This window comes from Electrophorus electricus, chromosome 17 (genome assembly GCF_041902795.1).
Source record: "Electrophorus electricus isolate QZ-2024a chromosome 17, ASM4190279v1, whole genome shotgun sequence".
Lineage (NCBI taxonomy): Eukaryota > Metazoa > Chordata > Actinopteri > Gymnotiformes > Gymnotidae > Electrophorus > Electrophorus electricus.
Genome location: NC_137513.1, coordinates 6,575,195 through 6,599,427, shown reverse-complemented (window position 1 = coordinate 6,599,427; position 24,233 = coordinate 6,575,195). Strand labels below are relative to the sequence as shown.

The following is a 24,233-nucleotide window of genomic DNA, read 5'->3' as shown; positions in this document are numbered from 1 at the left end:
ATTCATGGATAGAATAAACTGCTGGTGTGGTAGTAATGTTCATATATACACAAATGCACATAAACACACAAAGTCATACATAGCAATTTTGTAAATGCATGTTAAAGTTTCTGTAATCATAAGGCAAAAGGACATTTGTTTTGGCCAGGACAAAGACAAAGAAAAGGTTGGGTTTCAGGTTGGGTTCCCTGAATAGTATTTTATTGTTTATAAAACAAACAATGGTTGGTGTATGTTTTTCTGCAATTAGGTGCGGTATACAGGTGAATCTCAATAAATTAGAATATCATCAAAAAGTTAATTTATGTCAGTAATTCAAATTCAAAAAGTGAAACTCATATATTATATAGATTCATTAGACACAGAGTGATTTCAAGCGTTTATTTCTTTTAATGTTGATGATTAAGGCCTATAGCCAATGAAAACCCAAAAGTCAGTATCTCAGAAAATTTGAATATTGTGGAAAAAGTTCAATATTGTAGACTCATGATGTCATGCTCTAATCAGCTAATCAACACAAAACACCTGCAAAGGTTTCCTAACCCTTTAAATGGTCCCTCAGGCTGGTTCAGTAGGCTACACTGTCATGGGGAAGACTGCTGACTTGACAGTTGTCCAGAAGGCAGTCATTGAATCAACAGGGATAACCGCAGCCTTGAAAGGATTGTCAAGAAAAGGGGATTCAAGAATTTGGGGGAGATTCACAAGGAGTGGACTGCTGCTGGAGTCAGTGCTTGAAGAGCCACCACACAAAGACGTATCCAGGACATACAACTGTTGCATTCCTTGTGTCAAGCCACTCATGACCCAGAGACAATGTCACAAACTTCTTACCTTGGCCAATGAGAAAAATGACTGAACTGTAGCTCAATGGTCCAAAGTCCTGTTTTCAGATGAAAGTAAATTTTGCATTTGATTTGGAAATCAAGGTCCCAGAGTCTGGAGGAAGAGTGGAGAGGCACACAATCCAAGCTGTTTGAGGTCTAGTGTGAACTTTCCACAATCAGTGATGGTTTGGGGAGCCATGTCATCTGCTGGTGTTGGTCCAATGTGTTATATTAAGTCCAAAGTCAGCGCAGCCGTCTACCAGGAGCATTTTAGAGCACTTCATGCTTCCCTCTGCTGACAAGCTTTACAGAGATGCATATTTCATTTTCCAGCCTACACTGCCAAAAGTACCAAAACCTGGTTTAATAACCACAGTATCACTGTGTTTGATTGGCCAGCAAACTCACCTGCCCAAAACCCCATAGAGAATCTATAGGGTATTGTCAAGAGGAAGATGAGACACCAGACCCAACAATGCAGATGAGCTGAAGTCCACTATCAAAGCAACCTGGGCTTCCATAACACCTCAACAGTGCCACAGGCTGATTGCCTCCATGCCATGTTGCATTGATGCAGTAATTCATGCAAAAGGAGCCCCGACCAAGTATTCAGTGCTTATACTGTACATACTTTTCAGTAGGCCAACATTTATGTATTGAAAATCATTTTTTGAATTGGTCTTATATAATATTCTAATTTTCTGAGATACTGACTTTTGGGTTGTCATTGACTGTAGGCCATAATCTATATAATATACGAGTTTCACTTTTTGAACTGCATAACTGACATAAATTAACTTTTCGATGATATTCTAATTTATTGAGATGTACCTGTAGATATATTTAGTGGATATGACTAGACAACCCATTTCATGCTGTGATGTCAGCTGCAAGTGCGAGCATGATGCAGAGCAAAAATAAATAGCAATAATTTGTGTATTTCAGATCAAAATTTTATTTTAATTTTTCTGTTTTACTGATGAATTTGATTTGAAAACAACAACAGCAACTTTCACTCCTGCTTAAATATGTTATATTGAGTTCAGTACCACAGTTGTCCACAATGTAAAAAGAAACAGTATAGCAAAAAATATTTTTTTATTCAATTAAGTAGTATAGAAGTCAGTCACAAACTGAACAGACATTTCAGCTTCCTGCTTTCATCAGTTCTCATGAAGTAACTCTATAAACCCACCCCTTTTGAAGACCCAACCAAATTACCCTCACCTTTGTATGTCCAGCTAAGCTTTTATTGAAGTGACAGTACAACAGTTGGAGAATATAGTTAGTTACACAGATAAAGGGCAAATTTGTCAACTGTATTCCAAAATACAAATACATTGTTCAAAAATAGTTTATAAAAACCAATTAAAATTCAGATCCTAATTTATACAATTACAGATAAAGATGAAAGTTCAAATATCTGAAAGGCCTCTGCAGTTATTTTTTATCTTGATCTCCCCCTTTGACAGAAAACAGGAGTTGGATCATCCTGCCTGCAGATCACACTCATGTTCAATGATCCTGGTCTGCAGAGCTCACCTTGTTTTGCCAACATGGACATTGGACAATGCATTGTATTTTGTAATAGAGTTGACAGATTTGAGTTTTATCTGTTAGCTAACTATTTTCCAACTGTTGTAGTACCACTTTAACAAGACTTTAGCTGGACGTATACAGGTGAGAGCCACTTGGCTGGGTTTTCTACAGGGGTTGGTTTATAGAGTTACTGCATCAGAACTAATGGTAGTAGGAAGCGGAAACGACTGCTCAGTTTATGACCGACTTCTATACTACTTAATCAAATAAAGTTTTTTTGCTACACTGTTTCTTTTTTACATTATATGGACAAACTTTTTTTGCTTTATGCACCTGTGGCAAATTATTTGGGATATACTATGAAGAGCAACATAAATCTTTTTTTCAGCTCCTGTAAGATAACAGGCCAAACACAGATATTTAGGAAATGAGGGATGAAAAAACATTGATTTAATGCATTTGTCTTTAATGAATCATCTAGTACTGCTCTACCACACGTCATGCTCAAGCTTATGTTGTGTGTGGCTCATTATTTAACAACTGCACGACTGGTTGGGTCCCAAAAGCACTGCTGGGTCAGGCAAAGTTTTTTTTTTAAAAGTCTGAGATTTACATTTCTTCAAAATGTATAGTCACCAGTTTAAGATTTTGATTGTCCGATTTAGTTATGACATGTTTAAACCTGCTGAACAAACCTAAACTTTGTCATATAGCCTGTACATTATGCATGCTGTGTGTGAATGCTTATCGTGGAAGATGGACAATAATTCTTAATGAGATTTTAAAATAACCAAGCACTCACCTTTTTTATTTTAATGTACCTTAGTATTCACTTCCAGTTTAGAGTCATAGCACTGAAAACATATATATGCTAATTGACTGGATACAGTTCTGGGTAAACATGCTGGAGTTTTTCTTGTTGGGTAAATTTGATCTTGCCCGAACAATTATACATTCTAGTATTTGTGTAATTTTATTGTGTTTAACAGATACTGACTGAACTGTGTTTAGCCAACTACAGAAATACCAGAAGAATATTTCTCTAGACTCTGCTGGATCAGTAGCACAATACAAAGCAGCTGGACTATTGAGATTATAATCGTGACCACATGGATAAAAAAAAAGTGAAGACAAAGAGGAGAGTTAAAATACAGCAATAACAACAATATTACTTGCATTCTTATAAATAATAATAATAGGGAAGTGCTTTACTACAGGATTAAAAAAGAACACAGTACATTTTAATTATATATGCATGATCAGTGTTAAATATCTTAGACATATCAATTTTCATATTTTATATGCATCGACACCTGTTCAATGGTAGTAAAATTAGAAGGACTTGTGACAGGCACCTACGCCCTTGAGTGTCCTTTGGAAAGCAGGAGTGAGACTACATGGTTGAGGTCATCATTAACCTCACAACTACAATGCCTCTGACACAGCCTTGGAAGGCCAATCCATGTTATCTATGAATCAGAACAGTAGTTTTACATGTGGCATGTAATAAAGCCTAAGATGTTCCCAGTATGTCAGTATGTTAGGACTTAGTGTGTGTGCTAATTTTTTAAACTCTCATTTACAATGAAATTTAAACATTAGTCTTTATGCTGGATGTATTGATCTGAGATGTATGCTTTGTTGTGGCTGTCAGCTATTGATGTGAATGTTGTTAGTAAAACGACTAGAAAAAATTGTCTGCCTTCTTACTTTGGTGTCACTGCACACACATCTATTTTAATATTTATATTGTGCCCCTTTCATGTCCAGCCTAAGGTAACAATGCTTAAAATAAAAACAACCAGTTATCCCTTAGAAATTCTGGCTTCATCTGACCAGATAAAGCTTCACTTTTAAAAGGTACCTAAACAAAAACTTTACTGAACTAAATTTGCCTTAGAACAGGTTTGGCAGAAATGTTGGTGGTCATCTTAGGAATCCAGAAACACAGTTTCTAGTGTTAATAAGTACCAGATAATGCAGAAAACAGCCTCTGTGCCTCCGGCATTACATCTGCGCCATGTAGGAAGATCTAGAGCCATACATGGAGTATAGCTTTCTCTGCATAAACACTTGGCTTACTCCTGCAAGACACAGAGCTGCAATAAAAGTTGTCATTCAAAACAATGAGGGAAGCCTGTGAAACTATACTCCAATCCACCAGTGATTACAGCACAGAGCAGCATGCAGCAAGCTGAAGGCATAAACTGTCAGTTGAGGTGCTGGGAGTGGGACATCGCTCCACCACGCTCCAGCCACAAAGGACTACAGACCTCTCTCGCTACAGCAGGAGGAGATGGCTTGTTGGGTATCCAGAATGAACCTGCTCCAAAAAGCAATCCTTTATCTTCAGCTATTGTGTACCATTTTAACAGATTATTAAGGAATCAAAAAAATTCTTGTAAGATGCTGCAATACTGGGCTCATTCATACTTTGAATTGTATATGCGTCAATTCATATTTAGAACAATTAGTATAATATATAGCTTCTGCAAAAGTAAAAAAAATGTAGGCACAAATTTGCATTTAATTTCAATACCCTTCTTGTCATGAGTCATAATTTTATGTATTGTTACAATAGTATGATAAATATAAATTAAAGTTCAAAAGGCTTCGATCTGGCCTAACAGCTACACCCTAGAATTAGACAGTGCTTTTGAGTTTGCACACATTTTAAAGGAACAGATCACTGAAAAATCTTATTTAGACAATTTTCCTTATGCCAAATGTAAATAAAACTTATGCTTACCAATTAGCAGTTCGCCCCATGTTTGTTAAACTTGCTTATGAGGTTTCCAACACTGTATGTCATAGCAACCAGTAAATGGATAAAAGTACATCAGATAACTAAAAACAATGGTAGCAGCCATACTGAAGCCAGAACATTGTCTTTACATCTTGGCTATTTTTTAAAGTACGTTGAAGATCGGATAAAATTGTCTCTTTTCCTTATAAAAGTTGTTGGAACACATCACTGCAGTATGATTTAAAAGATCACACTGTACAGAGTAAAAGGTCATCTACTGTGATGATTTACTGTGAAGACATGATTCTTATCCTTAGTAAAAATACCAGAGTACGGTTGACATCAAGGACAAACTGTAATCAGAACACAGCCACATCTTTCACTGATCCCAACCCTGGCATTGAGATTGTATTTAGTTTCAATACAACCATTTCAATAATAATATAAAATATATACCAATTTTTAATATGCACAGTCCCACAGCATAAATTAAAACTTGCCTGAGGCTAATATTCATGTTCAGTTTTCACTGGTTTTGGCTCATATTTTGAGATCTGATCATCATAAATCCTTACCACAGTCAACGAAAGCATTAAAAGAAGAAGAATTTCCTTCTGGCTTAACTCTGATGCTTGGTAAAAGTACATTCATTAGGGGAAAGTGTCTGACTGGGTTTGGGGAAAATATAAACCTTCATCACTTGGTTAACTCATGTTAACCATCCTTCAGTACAAAAACACAATCCAAAAGCAAACTACCCCATGTCACGTGCCCCAAAAGAGCATGTCATCTGTGGAAAGACACACAAATAAGCAGTGTTTTAGGACAATTAACATTTTTTGTCTTTATTACAAATGTACAGCTTACGAGTTTCTATTATGATTTGTTTTTGCTTAATTGTTTATTTCTTTATTTTATACAGTTAATTCTGCTATAAGAATTTCTCTCATCAGTAATCTCAGAACAGTCAATAAGATTACAGTGCAGTGTGTCAGACTGAACTGAAGAGACTATGCAGAAGGTGGACGCAGATTTCACCAGTGTGTGTGCCTGTGTATGTGCACGCACATGTAGATGTGAAGGCTTTGCTCACATGTGCAATGATTGTATGATAGCATGTGGCTGCATGAGACAAGGCAGACATTAAGCTTCTACAATTCACACCAAAGGAGCTGAAAATTGTGCTGGATAAATCATGAAGTGTGTGTGTAAGGGTCCTGTATCCTAACGCACTAACACACACGGCCCATCTCTTCTCAGTTTGGTTCTTAACCTCTTGAGTCATTTCAGTATCTAACCTGTCACAAAAAGACTGGGCAAATTTCCCCACAAACCACTGCAAAATGTTTGGCCTCGCAAAAAAGGCAAAATTACAAATAACCAATAATAACATACTCAATGTTTCTGTTCTATTTGTGCTACCTAGAGGGGCAAACAGGATGGAATAGATGGCACATGGCCTTTAGGCAACTATCAAGACAACATATGCTACAGAGAATCAGTCTAGAAGATGTGCAAAGGTAATGACAGATTCTCACAATCTTTTTGACACATTTTTCAGGAAAAAATCATCCCACTCCCCAGATACAAAAAGAAAAAGTAAATGTACATAATCATTGAAATTCACATGGGAGCTTGGGAAACAAAGAAGAAAAAGCAACAGAAGAATTTTAAGGCTTATGTATTGGCATAAGGAGACCAAAAAAAGCATAACTGTATAACACTGAAATAGGATCGGTGGCAATCAAGTGAAGCTGACATTACTTATGCTGCATCTAGATGCAAGGATAGATTAGATTTGCGTTTCAGTTTTACTTCTTCCATTCAGATGCATGAGCAGTACGTAGTCAGCTTCTAAAATATGAATGCAGACCAAATGGGAACTAAAAGGTTTGGTCTGAACATGATTCCCCCACCAAACATGGGACAATCTAAACCCTATGCTCATCATTCTGGGGCTCCCATTTAGACAGATTAATAATTTGTTTAGGCCTAAGTAGTGTTTGGTGCACCTGTGCATGCATGCACATGCACACACTTTGAAAGCTCCAGTTCTCCACCCCCACAATCACCATGAGGAGTGTTTATCAGGTAAAATGACTGGGTCTTGCTAAGAGCCAGAGACAGCTCTACAGCTACCATTCAGCAGTAACCTTGCTCCCCTACAGCTAGCTACTGTCCCACCCACACGGGGCCCACCATGCCTAGATCAAGTGTGGGAGAGCTTTATACAGCACAGCTGTCATTATTCCCCATTAGTGTAACCTGCTGAAGTGTCTGGGAGGAGAACGTCAATGGTGGTTTTCAACCATCAACCTTCACTTCCTTATAGCTTATATAAGGGTTTTGTTACACTGACAGGTCACATGCTTTCCCATAAAGAGGGGGAAAAAAAAAAAAAAAAAAAAAATATATATATATATATATATATATATATATATATATATATATATATATATATATATATATATATATATATATATATATATATAGGATAAAGCTTACTAGATAAAACAAAACAACTGGTCCAAAATAAAATAAGAGTTCACATAAATGTTCCCCAACTCCCTACACTACTAAAGAAGCCAATTTGGTACTGTCAAAGGAAGTATGATGGAAGAGCAGGAGATTGAACATGTGACCAGAGCTCTTCATACACAACTTCTGTTCCCTGGCTGGTGAAAGCAAAACCAATGAGCTAACACGTCTGTGCTTTCCTCAGCGTGGCCCCATAGTGCTGGGGCCCAAGATGAGATGATTGGAGGCATGGGCCATGGTGCTGGCGCAACAGCTGGCCATCCCTCCTTCCACTGGCACACGTAAGCTTTCCAGCTAAGTGCCGGATGTTGTCATTTTGTGCTCAAAAGAGAGAGGGTCACCACTCACCACCATTCTTCCCTCTCCCTCTCACTCACCTGTGCAGGGGGGCTTTCAGGGATCAAAACGTCTTCCCCTGGAGTGCAGGTGAGGGTTCGCTGTGATCATATGGAATCTTTTCACAGATTTGTGTACACCCCAATACTGTGAATAAGAGCTGAGTGCCCCCCTCGTGACCAAGTGAGATACAAATAAAAGAAAAAAAAAAAAATAATAAATTTACATTTAACAAAATATCAATGACAATGATAATCATAACATTAATACAAAACTATCATCATAAACATTACAATAATTCCAGTGTAAGTGTTTCCGTATTAAGTCTGAGCGTTTCTCCCAAGAGGTACAGGCCAAAGGAGTGGCATACAAAAATAAATGTGGATCAAGGAAGGAGGAAGATTAAGCAAAATGAAAGCCAAGAGAAAGGAGGAAGGGGAAGGAGCACACACGCGATGGTGCTAGGGGCTGTGATCTAGTTCTCTGGAACAGGTCTGGCTGAGTGTGCTTCCATGAGTGTATGAGTGTGTGTGTGTGTGTGTGTGTGTGTGTGTGTCTCAGTATTGAATGCGCAAACCAAAAAAAAAAAAAAAAAAAAAAAGAAGAGCAGCATGAGTGTGCTGAAAGGCCACCAGCACTGGACTGTACTTGTGTGCAGGCGTGTGTGTAAAAGAGAAAAGGTTCCCAATAACAGCAGAAGAAGAAAAATGAGATGTTTTGAGCCGCTCCTACAGGGGTCTCCCAAGATGCCACCCTCTCTCTGTTTCGGTGGTGAGAGCTGCTCGGAGCTTCCTTTGACACTTTTGCCATATCCAACTCTTTCTTTCATTCCTTAGATATTTTCATCATCCCTGACATACAACATGCATGTCAACATACAACGTCATTTCTCTATCCACTATCCATTTTGTTCTGATCCTCAGTAGCTCCCTGTGATTCGATTCCAGTTTCCAGTCCCTCCCTTCACCACTGGTGTGTCCCCTCCTGTCCCGTTCCTGTGGTGTGCACCCCATGCCCGCCTCCCGTTCAGTTCCAAGCCCCTGCCCACCAGGGCCTGCCGTGGCCAATCACCCTCCCAAGTCACTGCTTCTTCTCGCGGGTGGTGATGGTGACAAGTTGCTTGGCAGCCTTGGCGATGTCGTAGGCGCACTGGATGACCTGCTGCGTGAGGAGCTGGTAGTCCACAGCGCTGGCTGCCGGCTCCGACGGTGCAGCTTTGCGACATTCCACCTGCAGGCGCGAGGCGCTGGCCGCCAGCAGCCTCAGTGAGGAGCGCACGGCGTCCAGCGCCGGCCTCTGGGGACATGCAGCACAGAGACACACGCGTCAGCATGAGCCTACAAATAGTGGAAGCTAAACGGGGTAGTGAGATGGTAAGACCCCATTCACTTACCTTAGGAAACAGAGAGGCCATTTCAGTCACGGCTGAGTGGATCTTCTCGGAGCACGGCACGAAGCTAGAAGCAGGCCATATTACTCAGAATGACATACAACATAAGGTGACAGCACTCCACCATTATACAAAGAAAATATGGTGACCATACTGCAACTGTTGCACAGAGAACATACTATGCCAACACTGTTCCCTTGTACACTGTGTTCACAGTGGGTATTCGGGACAATAACAAAAAGGTATGCTGTAGAGGCTCATATACTCTCACAACACAAGCTCCTCTGTTGCTCTGAGTCACACTGTGGGTATGGGAAACCTCCACCTGTCATGCTTGAACTCCTGAGCTGCTCGCAGGAGTTCCTGGATGTTCTTGGTGACCTGCTCCGTCTTCAGAATCACATCCTCGGTACAAGGCAGCGTGGGATCTGGCTCACCTGCATCACACTCCTCTACCTCCCCTCGGCTCTCCTCTTCACTGCTGCGGCCCACACTACATCCATACATCCACACGGAGAGTACAAGGGAGAAGAATTCTTACTTGGAATCAGTTAGGCTTGTTGATACCATTATCAAAGCTTGCAAAATAACTAAATAGTTTTAAGGCTTTTGTTAGCGAGTGTCTGAAGCAACCTCCACTCACCCAAGTGAGGGGTCATATGTTTGGGTGTTGTCATAATCGCTGTCTGTGCCGCTACCATGTTTCTCTGGTTTTGCAGCCTAGAGAACAGAATAAAAGCAGTTTGCCTGACAGATCAATTAAATAATTTTGTCTATTAAATTCAACAAAGATTATTGTTAAATTCAGCATGTCTTCCTTTTTGGTTGACTCACCATATATCTCCCCACTTCCATGGATGCTGATAGGTGTGGTCCTCCATAAGAGGAGGGGCCTACAGGAACCCCTTTTCGTACCTGGACAAGCATAAGCAAGGCAGGCTTAATCAGAGAGCCAAAGGAACGTCAGGTAGACAGCCGAGACATCCGACAAGCAGAAGATAGGAAAGAGACCTCAAGACACAGTTCTGTAGAGCATTAAGTGAACAGAGTCGAGCTCTGCAGTGACTCAAGTGCACTGTCAGTTTGAAATTCTGTGTAACATTGAAGGAAGAGGAGGTTAGAACGATACAGACAATAGTGCCTTTAGGCAAACAGTAAAGAACCCATAAATCTAGAAAATCTGGAGTTTCTGAGTTACAAACAGTAGACACAGTCTTATATTAGATTAAGAAAATGTGAAACATCTAAAAATATGACATCAAAATTCATTAGAAATGAGCAAAACCACTATATCTTAATGAAACGAGAACAAACCAACCCCCCCCCCCCCCCCAAAAAAAGGTACGGCCTTTTAAAGTGGACTATTTATCACCCCATAATAATAATAATAATAATAATAATAATAATAATAATAATAATAATAATACTACTAGATTACAGTGAAGCAGAACAAGACACAACTCGCGAGTAAGTAACCAAATCACAAGGCTGTCCACTGCCTTGCTTTGCCAGCACTGAGCTGGATTATTTCTGCTGTCATTTGTAAGCTTTCTGATGTCTCCACATGCTTTCTGTATTTCGTGAGCTCCTCTTACACAGTTCGCACGCTCACATCATCTTACTTGGATAGTCTTGCCTATAACAGTGTGCTTGGTTTACTTGTGGCACTACCTCGCGATTTGTGCCCTGCAGTGACAACCTGGTCACTAGAGGTAACAGCACAGAGAAAAGTGGGCATCACATTCCGTTCAAGCCACTCCACTGTTCAGTCCATTGCCCAGACAGGCACCTGAACATTCCATGAATCAATAACGGTCTACATTCCCATCTAGCCCAAACAGCAGCTAAGCACAAGACAAACATAATATAGCATCTCTTGGCTAATTGCTTTTGCTTCTGATAGCAGAGATATCACTGGTCGACTCCCAAACCTGGATACATTATAAAAAAAAAAATGTAAAAAGCAGCGGTTCATGCTCTTGACCATGATCATGTGTCATTTTTATCCAACAGCATATGCTGAAATATTACCCAGTGAAAGTGCAGATTGTGCTGATGTGTGGCCATGAGGTGTCTGCAGAGAGCAGTGTGTGGTAGTAAGTTAGAATCAAATGGTGAACACAAAAACCACAGGTGAAAGCGACGGCCTGCCGAGGCAGAAGCAGCGGGTTACTGCAGATGCAGGTCCAGCAGAGGGAGACAGAGGAAGCCCGACGAGAAACACAGAGGTTGCAAAAGGTTAGAGTGCGGGACTTGGGCCGGCTGCTGGCGCTCAGACTTACACTGGGACCGAGAGGCTGCAGGTGACCGGTCAGGGAGTCCAGCGCTGGGGCGAGGGCTTTGGGGGCAGCCGCTCCGGGCTCATACATGGAGAAGGCCTGCCGGTCCCTTCGCAGCGGGGCCGAGGAGGGCGTAGCCAGGGTGGAGTCACCCACCCCTCCTACACTACCTCCCCCCGTCACTCCTCTGGCCCCGCCAGGCCACAGCACCGGGCCGCCGCCACCGCCCAGAGCCCCCGGCCCCCCAGCCTGGGCCCCCCGCAGTACAATGTTCTCCGTCTGCATCCGTGAGATCTACAGGGATGAAGGGGGGTGTCAGCAGGAGACACACATACAGACACACACACACACACACACACACACACACACACACACACACATACACATCCACAATTACAAGGATACAAAGCCTGGAGAAAGGTCTGGAAACAGAAGTACTGCGTCGTGCTGGGGGTACCCACTCATCCTGACAAAGGGGTGGGGGTGGGGGGTTGTTAGGCTGTATGAGAAGGGACTAGGCATCATTCTCTGAGAGGATATAAACAGATATTTTGTAATCATGTACGGGCCAGTCTTTGCATCCTGTGTATGAAAGAGTAATGAGTAGGGGCTGAAACGTCTTGCTGTATTTGTGTGTGTGTGTAGGGACAAAATAGAGACTGGGACTAACTATGAAATATGGGAACATTAAAAAAAAGAAAGACCACATAAAGACTCAATAAAACATAGTAAACACAACAGAAAGAAATGAATTCTGCATAACATATGGCCATGTATAAACAGGTGGTGAAAAATAAATCACTCTTTTAATTTCAATTTGAACCACCTTTATATATAGATATTCATTAATGCAAATAACCACAAACACCAAGAAAAACAAAGCTGCAGTGGCCTGCAGTCAAAATCTGCTTCATTTATTCACTAAATACCCAACTCACTAACGACTAACAAAGTATCAACAATTTAACCCCTGACACAGAACTATTGGGGGAACTGTGGGGTAAGCAGCTGAGGGCCTCTGTGTGCAGCAGTTGTTCTCAATCCTGCTCTACATTTCGTACCTCTTTCTGAAGTCTCCTTAGCTCCTCGCTCAGGTTGTTGTTGACCTTCATGAGCTGCTGGACTTTGGCCTCAGAGGAGGCCAGGGCTTTCTTCACCTCCAGGTACTCCTGCAGCGTGATGGGCCCGTCCGACAGGTCTGATGAGTCCATACTCTGCAGAAAAGTCACCGAAAGCAATCAGGTGGAGCTTCTCCGCACCACACCTTCCAAACACACTCACTGGCATCAATATGCTAATTTGAATGGGAGAACATAAGCTCTGTGGCTTGATGGATACAAAAGACAATCTTGCATTTGGGGGAAAAATACTTTTAAATATGCAAAAACTATGAAGAATCCCTTGGCTTTTTATCATTTATCTGCAATATTTTTGTTTTCAAACATTTACATACCCTCACTCACTCCACACCACCTTAGATGCATCAAAATTAACCTAAATTCGTTTAAAGGAAAGACAAAAATAAATAGCACAGCACTTAGAAAGGCCTACAAAAGGTAGACCAGTGGCAACATTTGTTACCGAATCACCCTACCTTAGGGTGTGTGTGTGTGTGTGTGTGTAAAACTTAAGGGTACTAGCAGCATGCAGAACACAAACCAGGCCAATTCAGTGTCAGTCCTTAAACGTAGCATATAGACTTAACTCAGTAACAGTTCAATTTGCCTGCATGTGGTGTAGCGAATAATGCAATGCCATGTGCATCCAGCTATAACTGATCACAAAAGAGACCAAGTTATATAGGTGTTGGTGTTGCGCGTAAAATCTAAACTGTAAAAAAGGTGGCTTTGATGACAGTCCCACCCACACCAAAGTGCGGCACTACTCTCTCTGCTTCTTTCTTGTGTGGAGACAGCGTGCTTACAGACTGCTTCCTCTTCCCAGCTGCAGAACAATGGCCCACTGATTGGAGCTGCGAATTAGCACTGATGTCACTGCCGAAGAATGGGGCAGTGCCGCCACTTCCTCCGCAAGGCATGCTGGGACAGGCTGAGAGCTGCAAGTTAGCTGGCTGTTGCTCTAAAGGACCACAGTAGTTGAAGCCCAAGGCTGAAAAGACCTCGTCCTACACAGACGTCTCTGATGTGGCGGAGCTGGCTGCTAGCAGTGTGAGCGCGCATGATGGTGCTGACCTTGGCGCGGTTGCTGCGCTGGGCGTTGGTGTTGTTTTGCGTGGTCAGCTCGCTGTCTGTGTCCTCGTCTGAGGCTACACTGTCGTAGTCGTGCTGGTCGTCGTCTGGCTGGCCCACATCAAGAGGCTCTGAGACAAATTTCACCGTGTTAAAGAGCGTGCAAACACATACGCGCACACAATCAACCATCACCTCCAGGATACAGCGAGGTTTACACGGTATGCTTTTTTTTGTAGGCTTGGTTACCCTTTTCTAATCACTTTCAATGAGGCTGATGTGTTTTGCTCGTAGTGTTTGTGACAGCATGCCTCGCCTCAGGTCATTCTTTTGTGTGCAAAACATTCAGATGAATGGGAAGCTGGGCTTTCTGTGGTAACAGAAACACTGCAGCAGCAAATGATCCTGAACTTGATGAGACAAAACTACACTACAAACAATGCACTTAAGGCCTTAGATCTTATTAGTGTGGCACATGAGATGTCAGATCAGTGCTTTATGGTTTTAATATTTTTTGTAGGTTATAATTAGCAAGAACGTAACATAATCTAATGCAAGATAGCTAATAAGTTGTAAAGCACTTTGAATTGCCACTGTATGAAAAGTGCTAAACGAATATACTTTCCTTACCTAGCCTAATACGTGGCAGTTTCAATGCCATCATTACTTAGTAACCCAGACACAACCCGCAAACAAGACAGTATAAGATGCTCCCTGCTCTCAGGCAAGAAAAGTCGGCACAGTGTGCCTTACAGTGTTCACCCTTTTAATAACCAACTTTGCAGGAGAGGAGAAGGTGAGTAGAGGAGAGGATCTCTCACCGGTGGGACTTGTCAGGCTCTTGCCCTGCTGCCGTCGCTTAGCATCGCTGAGGATATCAATGATGAGGGTGGCGAACTCCCGTGCGTTGAAACGGGCCAACTTCTGTCTACCCTAAAGAGCAAAAGGAGATGGAGGAGGTGATGTGGTTAGTTTCAGGTGAATGAATGAATTAGATGATTTTTAAAAACAACAACAACAACAACAACACCACACAAATTAACACAAAAAACCCCCCCAGCAGCAATCAAACCATTGAAGATGAAAACACAGTAAACCCCTGAAGTTTATTTCCATCGTGGTCCTCATCTGTGAGGTGGCTAGACACTCGTCAGACTCACGTTAACAATGTGAAGAACCAAAAAACATCAACAGGATTGTCCCACTTCCTTCACTTCCTACTGCTTTGTATAAAAAATTGTGAGGGTCATGTGCAATGCTCTTAACTAAACCCACACACACACACACACACACACACACACACACACACACACACAACAACGTAAGGTGTTGAAGTGGGAATGTCTGCCCGCTGTGTCTTTTACTGAGAAAGACTGTGTGTGTATGTGTGTGTGAGAGCTCATCCGAGTCATTTATAAACACAGCAAGCAAGAGCTTGACCGATCACCTCTTGGGAGGGGACATTAAGGAAACCCACAGTGGTATTTAAAAGTCTGTTTAAGGTAGTGGTAAAACGAAAGAGAGAGAAAACAGTCACAAGAGTCTATCAGTGGAAATCTTGAGACAGGGCGGCTACCAGACATTTGCAGCTGGACAATGCCTCCCTTTCTCCCCTTCCCACTCTGCTCACTGGCTGGTGCAGCTGCACAGGTGCTATTTTTAGCTCTGTGCTTTCCCATGCTGTGCTTGCGCCATCTCCATGTCACACCATGCCAACTCTGGCCTTGTCTTCTCCCTGCTGGGTCCTGCCTCAAACCTGGACACAAGCAGGCTCCACTTGCTCCCCGCCAGGCCAGGGAGCTTACAACCAACCCCCCCCCCACCCCTGAGATCGAGCACGCGTGTTACCTGGTTGCGTGTGGCCGAATACTCGGGGTTGACCGGCAGGAAAGGGACAGCACTCCTCTCCGTGACCAGCGTGCTATGGTTCTGAGTCGTCAGCCACACTGTGAGCAGGAAAGAGAAAGAGAGAGAGAGAGAGAGAGAGAGAGAGAGAGAGGGCTCAGAGAAAAGAGTGCAGAGAACAATGTGGTAGAAAGAGCAAGGTCATCTCGTCGCCCACTCTCTTGCCCACGCAAACCCACACTGAGCTGTGCTTTGAAGAGCTTTTCCGCAAGGCACGCTGAAAGTTAGGCTGCCTGCTCCTTCCCGACTCTTGTGCATACATTGTCCCCTGCCTCCTACCACTGCTCACCTGCAGAGCCTCAGACTGCCACCCCAGCATGCTACAGCTCCTTTCGTGCGGAGGAGGAAGTAGGAGAGTGGGAAGGAAAAAAAGAAAGAATAAAAGAGAGAGAGAGAGAGAGAGAGGAGGTGGAGAGAGTTCCTGTGTCACTCTCTCACAGACACTGACACTCTTTTGCTCTCCTTCTTCCCTCCCTCTCACCCCTTCCTGCAGTCAGAGCACTTAGCCAATGTCCTTCTATAGTCAGTGTTTATAAGTCAGTCAGTCTCCAGGGACAGAGCTACCAGGCTACATGGCTAAAGTCCCCAAGCCCTTGCCTAATATGACAGCTGCACAAGACACAGGAAAGGGAGGAGAGGGACAGAGAAAGACATGATGGGAGCAGGGTTGAAAGAAGAGAGCCTTACCGGCGTCATTCTCCCTGCGGTCTACCTCATCATACACGTCCATGGCCAGCTCCTCGAACAAGCGGTTATTCAGCTATGTGGCACACAAACAGAAAATTAACACGTGGTACTGTAAAGGAGGATGCTGGGGGCAGGGGGGAGGTGGGTGCAGCGATGCACTGACAGGAGAGCAGTGTGCGCAGACACCAGGAGCACACATGAGAAGCATTCAGGAAAGAAACCCAACAAAAATGCTGCAGACCAACAAACCAGCAAAAAATAAAATAAAATAAAATAAAAAGAGACCAGACGAGGAACTGATTCCAACACTGTGCGTGTTCGCTGAATATTTAAATGTGTATTGACAAATTCGAGTGGCAAATCTGGCGTTAAGGTGCACAAATGACTAGAACCGACATTGGCCTGTTCTGTGTTAAGTGCCTTTAAGGGTGAGCGTTGGCCAACACCGATCTCTGGGCGACTGTGATGGGAGAGGACGGCTCTCACAGCCACGCCATCAACACTCACCGCTTGGAGCTTCTTCTTGGCAGCCTTAGCCAGTTCAGAGAGATCCAGGCTACACGGAGACAAAACACAGACAGAGGAGTAAAAAGATGCCGGAAACATACAATGGGAGAAAGATGAGGAGAGAGGGAGAGAGAGAGAGAATGGTGTGATGGAGCAACAGGGCAGGAGGGGTGCCAAGTATGGAAAACCACCAGATGGACAGGAAAGCAGTGCTCTGGCTTGCTGAAGTTTTCCCAAATGTAATTCTGGAATTCCAGTGTAAAGCCATCAACAGACATAGGATAACTAGCTATAGGTCATGCAGAACTTGGGGGAAGGGGTCTGGGTACTGTGGTCAGAAGGGTGTGACCACACCTGTCTCATCCCTTCAGACTCTGACACCCCAATGAAAGGAATATGAAGAGAATGAACAGAAAAAGAGGCAACAGGAGGGGTGGGGACGTGGGGGGTGGTGAGAGGAAGGAGAGATACCTCTGTGTCGGGCACTTAGGGCGAGCTCTGGCTCCACAAAGCGCAGCAAGATGGAGAGGACAGAGAACGAGTGAGCAAGACGGCCAGGGAGAGACAGACACACAGAAAGAGAGAGAAATTAGAGGGAGGGGAGAGACACACACAGAACAGGAGAGAGAGAGAGAGAGAGAGAGAGAGATGGAGAGACCCCATATCAACACTTCTGAAGTTCAAGTCAGTTAAGTGTGACTGTCAGATGGCTTTCACTCAGCTGCAGACAGGCTAAGAGAGCAGCCTGCCAGTCAGCATTAGTGCAGGAGCTTGCTGATTTTCCACCCTAATACAGACTGACTGATGACATGGCGCAGCCTGCTGGCCAACATATTCAAATACACCATCAGTGCCACATGTGCTGTGAGGGTACTCGAACGGCACATGTGGAAGACAACATAGGGGGACTCTAAACCCTTACACACAGACACATTACAAACCATTATGTTAAACATAAATTAAAGGGCCCATATGTCGGACAACTTCCTTTTTTGAAATAAAACATTTTTAAGTAATATGTTTCATAACACCCTGTTCACTCCACCAATCCATACAGTTCATATATGGAGTCCAAGATGCAAAAACAAACAGTTTGGAAATCAATGTTTCTCTGATGTCATAAGAACAAACTAATTTTTATATATCTATTCAGCCTACAGCAGTTTAGCCCCACCCACCCACAATGCCGTTTTCTGGCAAGTTTCAGCTTGTTTTCTGAACTAGGCAAAATACAGGGTACCCAATCAGAACAGAGCTTATTTATCTTATATCCGTTTTAAAGGCAAAGTAACAGAAAGAGCCTATGTAATTCTAAGAGTTAAAGAGCAGTTGTGTAAAATTAATTATGACTCTGTACAGAGTACAAAGAATAAACAGACATCAAGGAAAAATAAGAAAAACATAGGATACGGGCCCATTCTTCTTATCGGCACACAACACACAAAGTTTACACACACCTGTCTGCCATCTGAGGGATGATATAATGCCCATTCTTGTGATCTGCAGAAGAAATTAAATAAGATGTTACAGCTGATCACCCTGATCTGGGATCAGCCTAGAGTGGTCATCATCATCAGAGCCTGCACTCAGCAGCCACCCTCACAGCTCACCTGGGCGTCGACCACACAGGTAGAAGGCCAGCCTATCCGTCAGCTCGTACTGGCACTCGACCAGGCGCTCGGCTAACTCCACCTGGCCCGCCTGCCTGCACACCAAACACACACAATAAGGACAGAGAAGCTGACATATATCTCCACTTCAACTCCATTCCGTCTGCATGCATAAATGTCTGGCAGACAAGTGCAATTCACATCCTAGCTGCCATAATTAGCAAGAGCGGAGAGCTCGGCAAAGGAGAGCAGGTGAAGCTCCCCTTTCTCCAGCTACCTCCGACTCTGTGTATGTGCGCGTTTGTGTGCATGTGTGTACCTAGCATAGTCCATGGGCGTGCGGCCGTTGATGTCCGGTGCTCCAGGGTCAGCTCCGTACACCACAAGCAGCTCCGCCTGCAGGACCTGGCCAGCCTTGGCGGCCACATGCAGTGGCGTGGTGCCCTTCTCCTAGAGACAGAGAGACAGACACAGAGAAAGGGCACTGGCTCACATACAGGCCTGCAGTGACAGTTGCACTCACAAACTCAATTTCAGAAATGAGGGAATGAAAATAATTTCAAAAGAGATTCTCATTCACATTAAAATTTTTGTATCAATCTCTAAAATTACTACGGGGATATCTTAAATTTAGTTAGCATAAGCAAAAAAGATAAAATAAAAGTTGGTAAACATCTAGGTCATAGGTATAAAACATGTTTTGTTCCTGGCAATAATTCAAGACACACACACAAAAAAAAAAGCTACAGTCTCTGAACGTAACATGCTGTCTTAAGTCACAAAGCACAATACAGAATATGCCCAACAATCTGGTGGCCAGGTTACAGACCAGAAACTAGACTTTATTATGTGATGCAGCCAAGATAACCAAGTTTATGTTGCTCGGACTAAGCATCTTATGAGGTAACTTTACTGCACATCTCTAATTTTCCAAAAAAACCCCTGCAAGGTCTCATCAGCCGAGTAGAGCTGCAGCACTTAAGAGACAACATAACAGTGGGGTGTGTTTAGTGAGAACAGGAGACTCACAGGGTGAAAGAAGTTGGCCTGAGCCCCGAGAGACAGCAGCCGTAAACACGTCTCCAGACTCCCCGTTCGCACGCTTGAATGCAGTTGCTGCGAGAGAGGGAAAGGGAGAGCACGTCTCTGAATCCACTCATCAGGACTGCTCAATGGTGCTGAGGCTGCTCCATTACTCCCATGCAGGGCGTCATTAAGGGCATGAAGGCCCTCCCGAAGGGTGTGCCTGCTCACCCTCTCAGCAGGGAGCATGGAAGCTTCACCCTGTCCCCAGGGTGGGGGAGGGGTGGCCAAGCTGACAGATCATGCCTTACCTTGCTGAGGTCCTTGGTGGTGACCCCATCGTCATCACGGCAGGGCAGTTTGTGGACGAAGGCTAGCATCTGATACTTGGCACGGATGAACTCAGACTTGGTGGGGCTATTGAGAGAGGATAGAAGGAGAGCTGAGACATCATATAAACCCAGCTATTCAACAGACTTCAGAATAACCAGTCAATAGCCACCTCCAAATTATAAGATACCATATAGACAAACAAACAAGAAATAAACATAATATTCACCAACTTTGTGATATGAATTCTGATCAGTGCAATTACTTGTCCATGTATGCCCAGGAATAGGAAACCCATTGCCTGGTCTATTATACACTCTTTATCCATCTACACCAATGCTTCGTGTACTCATTCATTTGCCATTAATTTGACCATACTTAGATAGCATTATCAAGATGCTAGTTTAAACAGGATGGCCTGTTTTTGGAATGCCTATTTCAGAGAGAAATATGAAGGCAACAAACAGTATAATGATTTAGCAGTTTTATCATCAGTTTTTGGTATTAACAAAATTACTGTTATTTTAATGATATTATTGTGGTGAAAAAAAAAGTAGTATTAGCAGATAGAGCACAAATCTGCCAGGGGGATTCAGATAAAGGATGAAACACATGGAATCTAATGCTGACCATGGACATTACTGCAAGCAGGTGAACAGAAAAGGCAGGGTGAAGCCATTTCATGTAAATTCAACTCAAACACACAAAAATAACTTTTCAAAGCTTGTGACAGACTTGTGATCTCAGTTTATATACATATTCTGTTGTGTTATAGTAAAAGGATGTTAAAGCCCAGGATAAAGTCCAGGATACTTGTTAGACTTACTGGACTTTATCTTGTGGGTTTGGTTTCCTGCGACCACTTTGTACTTGTGCAGGGTCCAGTAAGGAGTGCTCCCAAATGGAGTTTGCACCATTACTGGCCAAGGTCTGCACCATCTGAAACACACAAACACAAACACAAACACACACGATATATATCCTGAGGAAGGTTGGGTACTTCACTCTAGATTAATCATACATGGGTCACAATACATTATGATATAATAAATGCATGACAACTGTTTACACTCAAAACTAATTCTGTAGTAATGGTACTATTAAACTTTAAATAAACAAAAAAAATCAATACTTAAAAGGTGTTGATGCAGTATCGTAAAATGGTGGAATCATGATTCTATTTAAGTCTTCAGTATCAGCAATGCTCTAACCCTGAGTGGGCTATAGAGGCCATGGTTCCATGTTACCTGTAGCAAGGAAGGGGGCCAGCCACTGTGCCGAAGGTGTTTAACAATGGAGATGTGCCGCCCAAGGCTCCGGTGCACAGAGCAGCACTCATCGCAGATCAGCACCCCTCGGTTTATACTGCTCCAGCCGGGATCTGCCAACAAATCACATGGTGCAAGGAAGCACTCCAGAAAACATGTCCTAAATCAGCCTGCACTACAGGAGTAATTTCTCCAATTGGTAATCGACAACAAATGAAAACACAGGGAGGGCATCAGGGGTGTGATTACTTGGAGAATGACCTGCATTGAGCTATGAGCAATGAGCTGCCAACTTTTCCCCTCTTCAAGCTAGCCATGTCCTGGCATTTGAAATCTTTTTTCCTGACAGTCTCAACTGCAGATGTTTTCTTTTTGGGGAGGTTATCGGAGGCAACACCACATCCCTGCTGATATTGTCCCCACAAAGCCTCGTCACTGAGGTATAAAATGAAGCCAAGGATTGCAGGGGAGCAGTGTAGTCAGGGTCAAGTAAATAAAGGCAGAAATTCTGAACTACAAGATTTTTGTGAAGGTCCGAGTGATATTAAGTAACAGGACGCATTGTGTGAGACTATGGACTATGAACAACAAACCTGACAGATTTTGCAGAAACATATTGAAATTAAAATATTTAGGATCCACCTAAAGTCAAAGTATTGCTACAATCACTAAGGAAAAGTCCAAAAGTAAACTATTTGCGCTAGCACTTTGTTTTTTAAAGTTGTCACATTGTTGAATAAACACAAACATTTACAGTTCCATTGCCCACGGCAACCCATATCTGGGTCTTTACCTGTGTGCTTGTTGCCCAGTATCTCTAAAAAAAAGTTGGCCTTTAAGGCAATAATGCTATAGGACTGAAAACCCTTGTCTCTGCGCGTTGTCATAAAACACGCTGACACTGCACTATCTACTTTACAGCTATCTTTCCATATTCACTGCACATCACAGCAATCATCCTCAGCAGCTGCCGCACTCGCTGCCACTTTACAGCACGCTATTATCTGCATTCCTCCAGCATGTCAAATGTGACAATTACGCACGCCACAACAGCACCACGAGAGCTGCAGTGTTGCAGGTACTAACACAGCAGGGAAGTAACAGCCGATCAAGAGCATAAAGATCATTCAGTATAATTGGGGAGGGGCAATGCATACAGTGCTGCAGGCCTAGTACTGAATGCAACTGCATTCAGGTAAGTGCACCATGTTGGCAGAGTACTGCAGGTAACTCAAGCATCATAAATCAGAGAACAGTGTAGAGTAGGATCGAGGGACCAGAGAGCAGAGGTAGAGCACAAGAGAAACACACACACACACATTCCTGGAAGGAGAGCAGCTGTGAGTAAGAGAGCAGCTGCCACACTGCAGCCCCTTCCCCATGGGGCAGATAGAAATGACATAACCAAGGCAAAGGCTGGGCTCTGACCGATGTTTAAAGTGCATAGCTGGCTAACCTCAAAATGATTCTATGCATTGCAATGCAAATGTAACATAATGTGGTTTAAGGGGTTGAGTGAAAATAGAAAATTCAAGTACTGCATCATCATAGTAATTGTTCACTTACAAAAGCCATGTATGCATCATTTGGCATTAACTAGCAAGTTATTAGTAGCTAGCTACGCTGCGAAACTTGTAGCTACATAAGCTTTTACTAGTCAGCTAACCAATAAGATGACCGGCATGGGGCGAACGTAGCGAATTAAATTATTTTCCTGCAGTCAGATACAAGGAAGAAGTTAAATTGGAGTCACAGCTGCTTGCAGGCAAAGATTAAGTCAGAACTAGCTAGCTAAGTTGAAGGAAGGGTCTTGACAGCTTTTTAGCTACCCAAGTTAACTAGCGGTAGCTTAGCTAGTTTCAGTTTTGAACAACAGACTAAAGTTAGCTAGCCCTTAGCTACTTTAGTTACACAGCTAGCGTTACCTGGATGATATATTTATACGTTAAATGTCCTATATTTTAAACAACAGGTGTGTATGGCTTAATGTACAATAGTACATACGTAGCCTAATTTCTGCTGTCAATTTTGGGGGGCACAAAGTAACGGACAGACCGATTTGCAGGCCCAGTGAAGGAGTCAAGATACGCAGCAGAAGTAGCTAGGTTAGCCAGCTAGCGTTAGCTAACAAGTAAACGTAATTTGCTTGATTGCTAACAACAAGCAGTGGCTATTAGCCTGAAGCTAACTTAATTCATCCACAGCTTGCTAGCTACAGTCACCAGCTGGAATTAAAACAACCTAAAACGCAGTTGCAAGCGACCTTCGTAATACTTAACGAAGGTTACTGAATACAAATAACTTTATACGTTAAAAACGAACATGGCCCTAATAACTTTATTGCCGATTATTATGCGCCATTTTCCTGTCTTAGCTAGCTAGCGTTAGCTCTGTAAGCGACAGCGGGCCTTCTGTATCCCACCTATTGCCAGCTTACTTCAAAAATCTAACGTTAGCCAATGCTAGCTAACTAGCACCAGCTAGCTAGACAATGTTGGTGCTTAAGAACGCCTTGATACATAGATTTCACCGTACCTGGCGCACTGCAGTCGGCACACACCTCGCTTCTTTGGACTTTTCTGGACATGGTAAAATACCACCCTTTACAATTTGATGCGATTTACAATCCTATATCGACGATGTTTGGCGTCCCAGTTAGCGATGACTGCAGCTTTGATGCCGCCCCGAATGTCCGGAAGCCGGCGTAGAGCTTTCCAGTATTCCCGGTCCTCACCCTTCTTTATCCCGTTTTTTACTGTCCTCTGCTTTTAAAGCAAGGGGTTTAGACTTCGTTAAAGAATACAAATACCTACCGTTTGAACCAGAGAATACTTATGTCATTACCTATATAATCATGAATGTCTATCTTTAATGCTATTTTGATTTTTATCCATGCCCCATATCTAGACCAAAACCTAAGGGGAATAACAAAACACATTTTATTTACATCCTGCACCCTAACGTTACACACGTTTGAAGGCTGTGGCAAGCTGCATACTGTCTCTCTGTGACGTCTCTCGCCCCTTGTGTCAGTCTGTGGTGGGTAGCAGGGAGGCAGT

At 43.0% G+C, this 24,233-nt stretch overlaps 1 protein-coding gene across 4 annotated transcripts; it reads right to left on the bottom strand.

The window, feature by feature from the left end:
• Positions 1–8,549: 8,549 nt before the first annotated feature.
• Positions 8,550–24,197, bottom strand: git1 (G protein-coupled receptor kinase interacting ArfGAP 1). 4 transcript variants are annotated; one of them, XM_027005852.3, is made up of 22 exons: positions 24,146–24,197; positions 23,710–23,936; positions 21,154–21,287; positions 20,733–20,845; positions 19,888–19,993; positions 19,583–19,669; positions 18,873–19,003; positions 18,554–18,648; positions 18,401–18,443; positions 17,415–17,441; positions 16,944–16,992; positions 16,437–16,509; positions 15,693–15,790; positions 14,666–14,777; positions 13,848–13,975; positions 12,717–12,869; positions 11,659–11,949; positions 10,211–10,291; positions 10,020–10,096; positions 9,702–9,869; positions 9,380–9,443; positions 8,550–9,282 (listed from the first exon to the last, which is right to left on the bottom strand). In XM_027005852.3, the coding sequence occupies exons 2-22, from the start codon at positions 23,759–23,761 to the stop codon at positions 9,067–9,069; spliced, it is 2,298 nt and encodes a 765-aa protein (XP_026861653.2). In that variant the 5' UTR covers positions 23,762–23,936; positions 24,146–24,197; the 3' UTR covers positions 8,550–9,066. The 4 variants fall into 4 exon arrangements, with proteins under 4 accessions (XP_026861653.2, XP_026861652.2, XP_026861655.2 ...); XM_027005851.3 differs by having other exon boundaries at positions 23,710–24,174; XM_027005854.3 differs by lacking the exon at positions 11,659–11,949 and having other exon boundaries at positions 23,710–24,174.
• Positions 24,198–24,233: the final 36 nt, after the last annotated feature.